At 55.0% G+C, this 6,067-nt stretch overlaps 1 protein-coding gene across 3 annotated transcripts in view; it reads right to left on the minus strand.

The window, feature by feature from the left end:
- NSF (N-ethylmaleimide sensitive factor, vesicle fusing ATPase) overlaps positions 1-691 on the minus strand; it is a 77,428-nt gene extending 76,737 nt beyond the window's left edge. For all 3 annotated transcript variants that reach the window (XM_084222280.1, XM_084222281.1, XM_084222279.1), the window contains exon 1: positions 651-691. In XM_084222280.1, coding sequence (XP_084078406.1) covers positions 651-662 — 12 coding nt within the window. In that variant the 5' untranslated portion in view covers positions 663-691. The remainder of the gene's footprint in view (positions 1-650) is intronic.
- Positions 692-6,067: the final 5,376 nt, after the last annotated feature.

Genomic DNA, 6,067 nt, shown 5'->3' on the forward strand with positions numbered 1-6,067 from the left:
TCAGTCCTGCACCCCAACTCTTGAGGGAGCCCTACGCTCATCCCACAGCACCAAGGGGTCACCACAGCCTCTGAGCACCCCCAGGAACCCCTAAAATCCAGCTCGGCACCCCACAAAGCCACTGCGGCACCCTTAGGGAACCCTAAATGCTGCCTCATACCCACATGGAGAGGGGTCACCCTGCTCCTGAGGGAACCCCCAGTCCTGCCCCACACCCCACATGGCCAAGGGGCCCCCCAGGTCCCACAGCACCCCTGGGGGACCCTAAAATCCTGCCGCACATGGACACGGCTCACCCTTGCCCCGGCTGCAGAAGGAACCCCAGTCCTGTCCCACATGCCACATCACCAAGAGGCCACCTCAGCCTCCCGAGAGCCCCGGGGAACACCGGGAGAGGGGTGACCCCTCAGCCCCCCACATCACCGGGGGGTCTCCACAGCCTCACAGGACCGCCAGGACCCCCCACACCGCTGGGGGTGAGGGGGTCCCCACAGCTTCACGGCGCTGCCGGGGGACCCCCAGGGCTGAACGGCCTCCCGGCAGCGGGGCTGTGAGAAGCCCGCAAAGCCGCGGTGGCGCAGGGAGGAGCAGGAGCGGAGGAGGGGGCAGGGGATGGGCGATAGCGGCCGGTCCGTGTCCCCCCCACTTACCCGCCCCGCCATGTTGCCGCAGCGCCGACCGACAGGCCCTCCCCGCGGCCGCCAGGGGGCGGCGCAGCGCAGGCGCCGAGGAGCGCCGGGGCGGGGCTCCGGGGCGGGGCGGTCACGCCCACTGCCCAATTCTGCCTTTTCATTGGTTGTTCTGCCCGCCGCTCAAGGCACTGACGGGCGCGTCACGTAACGCCCCGCCCATCGGCCTGGCGGTGAGGGGCAGGACGTTCTGCTGTCAATCATCGAGAGGGCTGCGAGGATTGGTCGGTGGGTCAGGGTGGGCGGGGCCGAGGGTTCCGGCCGGTCCCGGTATTCCCGGGGATGCGCGGGGACCGAGCGCGGGGTTGGGGGGGAGGTCCCGGTCCCGGTCCCGGTCCCGGTCCCGGTCCCGGTCCCGGTCCCGGTCCCGGTCCGTAGCGGGATGGGCAGAACGCCGTGGTGTGAGGGTGAACGGGGCTGGGCCGGGCAGCCAGGCATCCCCTGCTTTAATTATTTAAATTATTTAATTCTGTTTTAATGTGGTTTTGGTTAATTGTGTTTATAATAATTGTTCATATTTTTGTGGTAATATTGATATAATAATGATAATATTTACATTGTATATTGTATGGCATATTGTATGTTATAATATAATATTAATATAATATTTACATTAATTATACATATAATTGCATATAATATATTAATATAATATTTACATTGTATATTGTATGGCATATTGTATGTTATAATATAATAATATTATAATATTAATATAGGAGGCTATATTTATATGGCATCCTATATAATATGTATCAATAAATACTATGTATATTATATATCTTTTAAACATATACGTATATAATAAAATATAATACTATTTTAATTTTTAATTGTACATAGTTTTTAAAAATTTAATTCTCTTTCCATTTAATTTTTGGTCTGGCTTTGATTCCGTTCCTGCTCCAGCAGCTGTTGTAAACCAGGCATCGTGGTCTCCTTCAATGACATCTAATGGCTGAACTTTCCTTGACAGGACTTCCCACTCAGCAGCACCCGGCTGCCACTGATGGTTGTTTATATTTGATAACAATCCCAGGTGGGTGAGCCTGGGAGGCAGCAATGGGAGCTCAGAGGTGTCACCCAACCCCTTGCAGGTGTCACAGCCAGATGTGGCTCGTCCCCACAGGGCTCAAGGCTCCTCCAACCCATCCCCTGTAGCCCCACATTTCTCTTCACAGAAAAAAGCAAGGCACAATTCTCCCCAAGAATATTCTTATCATTTGCTGTGCCTGTGTTTGTGCCCCAGTAGAATGCAATGTGGAGATTGTTTACCCACAGTGATGGTGTTTTGTTCCCCCGTCCTGCCAGGGCCAGGTGTGTCTGTGTCTCTGTGTGTGTGTGTCTGTGTCTGTGTGTGTGTGTCAGGACTGTCACTGACAGTGACGAGATTCTCTGCAGTGTGAGCAGAGTTGAGTGCTGGGCAGGCTCAGTTTAGATGTAACATAACATAGTGTAATATAGTATAATAATTTAGTATAATAAAGTAATTAATTAGCCTTCTGATACCCATGGAGTCAGATGCATCATTTCTCTCTCCCCCTTGTCGGGGTTCCCTGCAAATTCAATAATCCCCAGCCCATTGCTCACCACTGCAGCTCTGCTCCTCTGGTCCTGTCTGAGCATGGGATTGCTTTTATTTTTTCCAGCCAGGCTTTGGGATGAGGATCTCCATGGGATTCACTGGAAATTGTGCTTTGCTCTGGAGAAGCAGATCACACTGCAGGAGCAGTGCTGAGAGGTGACAATGGCTTCCTTACAGAGCTCATCCCCCTGTGTGGTGTTCAGAGAGATGAAATCCCAGCTGTGCTCTGAGGTTTGTGTTCTGAGGGAGGTGATGGCAAACACTCTGACCCCAAAGCTCAGTGGTGTCTGCAAAGCCAACCCAAACATCCTGGGAGCTTTAATACATTAGCAGCCTGTCCCAGCAGCTTCCTGTGTGGGCTTTGACAGCATAATAAAATATTAATATTCACTGTAACTGCTGGTTACTGCCTTGAACAGGTACCAGAGTCAGCTGGGACCCAGAGGGATTGCCAGGACCATGGATAACTGGCACCAAGGAGGATTCAGCACACTGGCCAAAGGGGTCAGTGCCACAGACTGTGGATGTGCCTCAGTGAGGGGAAGAAGAAATGGGGTCAGTGCCTAAATCTGCTGTGGGCTGATCCCAGCAGTGCAAGGATTCAGTTTCCCAGTGAGACCCTATTACCCCTGCCTGCAGCTGAGCACTTTCACTGTCCCTCCACAGAAATCACAGCCCTGGGAAGTGATATTGTTAAATATTGCAAACAAGCCCTGTGCTTCGGGGTGGCCAGCCCCCAGCAGGTGACAGTGCTGACACCTTTGTCCTGCACTGGAAAGGTGCCCAGCCAGGGGGCTCAGCCCAGCAGGGAGCTCTGGCTCAGTGATGAGTTTGGGGGGATTCTCGCTGCTCTCGCCTTAAGGGAGTCCCTTGCAGCCATAAATGCAACATATAAATTTGTAGGGAATAGCTGAGGGGGACAGTGGGGCAGTGGCCATGCTTCCCCACTTTTCACCATTTCAAAAGGGGGAGAGAAACAAAGCAAAGCTCCCCCAAACCAAGCACAAAAATCACACTGACTCCTCTGCAGATCTGGGACTAAGGGGGACCACAGCCCACGGCTGGCTGAGCCAGCCCCACATCCCTGCCCCACAGCTCTGTGGGTCTGGGACACACCCTGTGTGAAAAACGCCAATCACTTGTTTTTAAAATTAAAAGTTTAATAGTAATAAAATGGTTATTAAAATATCATTATAATTAGAGTAATAATAATTTGGGCAATTTGGATTAGGACAATATGAGACAATAGAAACAAAGAGTTGTGGACAGTCCAGATACCTTTTCTGGGGAAAATAAGCCCAAAAAGGACCCACGTTAACAGAGGATTAACTCTTAAAGGCAACAGCCTGTTGCATATTCATACACCTCATCCATGATGCATCAATTCCATTCAAACACAGGATTCTGTCAGGGCAGTATCAGCTTCTTCCTCTAAATCCTAACGGCGTCTCAGAGCTGAGCAAGGTGGGAAGAAGTTCGTTTCTCCTGATAATGGAGCAATAAATTCTCTTTCTCTGAAAGATTTAGGTGTCCTGTGGCTGCTATCTCACTGTGAGTCCTTTCTTTAGAAAAAAAGTATCCTACATAGCATAGTTTCTATTTTAGCATTATGTTATAACCTAAAGCTTTATTTAACACACTACTTGAGAAAATTAATACAGCATAATTTTCAAACATAACACATATAATATTCATTTTGATATTTGCAAAAAGCCAATCATAAAATATGCATTTTTCACACCCTGGAACCAAGACCTTCACTGATGACCCCCTCATCTCCTGAAGTGAATCCTCTGCCTTCCAGCAGACAGAACATCTGTGTCTGGAGTCCCTTGGGTGGATTTAGGAAAGGGCTGTGCAGACCTGGCTGCCCTCCCCATAATCCTGCGGGCTGGCAGCTCACACTGAGGAAGTGGGAGATGTATGGCAGCACAAAAAACCAAGATTCACAAAATAACATCTGCCTCTGTGGGCACTTACTGCCCGCAGCGGCAAAGAGAGGGGTGGCAGCAAGAACGCTGTCTCCATGTTCCTTAAAAAGAGCTTGAGGAGTGCAAAACAAAGTATCTTCAGAAGTGAAAACAAGTTGGGTGTGGCTTCAGAGTTTGTGGGCTTTTCTTAGTCATTTTCTGTGAGAACAGTGACAGTCATGCACTGGCAGAGTATCTAAACCAGCAGCAACAATGAAAAGTATAAACAAACACAGGCTGTGACCCCCTGCTTGTCCCAGCTCCCCTGTGGCTTCTCTTCCAGCCGAGCAGCCCTGGGCACAGACCCTGCCACAGGCACTTGGGGACAGCTGTGTCACCTGTGAGGAGTGACAGAGGGTTCCTCTTGCTCCTATGAGAGATGAGCAGGACTGAGGAGATAGCTGGCACCTGGTCAGGGCTGCCATGGAAGGGCTGTCCGACCATCCAGGAGCTACTCTGGGAGTCACTGTCACCACCTGAGCTGGCACCAAAGTCCCTCTGCAGCCCCACACTCACACAGGCACACCAGGCTTCCCACAGCAGTCTCAGCCACCTCAACCCAGGTTATCCAATCTTGGTGCAATAATTAAATAGCAAAATAAGAGCTCAAACTGAGGAAATACTTGGCTTGCACACCCTTACAGGCATGTGCAGAGTCTGGGGTCACCCGCTCCTGCTGTGTCCTGGGTGGCAGTCTGTGTCACCAGCTCCTGCTGTGTCCTGGGTGGCAGTCCATGTCACCAGCTCCTGCTGTGTCCTGGGTGGCAGTCTGTGTCACCAGCTCCTGCTGTGTCCTGGGTGGCAGTCTGTGTCACCAGCTCCTGCTGTGTCCTGGGTGGCAGTCCCCTGTCCGGGCCACAGCTCCCCAGGCCCAGCAGCTGAGGGCGGCTGAAGAACAGGGCTGAGGTTGCCAGGGTCGGGAGAGGTGACTGGGCCCGGGGCAATGATGGGGCCTGAGGGGGGGTGACAGAGTTCAGTAGGGTGACAGCAACCAGCGGTGACAGGGCCTGGGGGCTGACACGACCCAGGAGTGACAGGGTTGGGGGGGTACAGGGCTCGGAGGTGACAGGGTCTGGGCGTGACAGGGCCTGAGGGAGTTGCAGGGTCTGGGGGTGACAGGGCCCAGGGGCGACAGGGTCCAGGGATGACAGGGCTGGGAGGACGACAGGGCCCGAGGCAGTGACAGGGCCCAGGGGTGACAGGGTCCGGCGGGGTGACAGGGCCCGGGGCAGTGACAGGGCCCAGGGGTGACAGGGTCCGGCGGGGCGACAGGGCCCGGGGCAGTGAGAGGGCCCGGGGCAGTGGCAGGGGTCCGGGGGGGTGACAGGGCCCGGGGGTGACAAGGTCCGGCGGGGTGACAGGGCCCAGGGCAGTGACAGGGTCCGGGGCAGTGACAGGGCCCGGGGCGGTGACAGGGTCCGGGGCGGTGACAGGGCCCGGGGCAGTGACAGGGCCCGGGGCTGACAGGGGTCCGGGGGGCGCTCGGGGCGCTGTCTCCGGGCGAGCGGCGCCTCCGCGGCCGCTCATTGGCGGGAGGCACGAGCGAGCTGTTTTCCCATTGGCTGCGCGTCGGCGGGCGGGGCCAATCGCGGCGCAGCGCTTTGCTCGCCGGGCGGCTGTCACCGCATGGCCAACAGAGCCGCTCACGTTGCGCGGGGAGGTGCGAGGCGGTCGCGCGGGCGCTGATTGGCCGAGCGCCTCGGGCGCTGGCCAATGGGCGGGGGCGCGCGGGGTGGGGCGGCCGTTGGGCCGGCGCGAGGACAACGGCCGGAACTCGCCTCAGGCCGCCCCGCGCGGGCCCGCGCCGAGACCGGCCCGGAGCC

This window comes from Fringilla coelebs (genome assembly GCF_963513975.1).
Source record: "Fringilla coelebs genome assembly, chromosome: 27".
In the NCBI taxonomy this organism is placed as follows: Eukaryota; Metazoa; Chordata; class Aves; order Passeriformes; family Fringillidae; genus Fringilla; species Fringilla coelebs.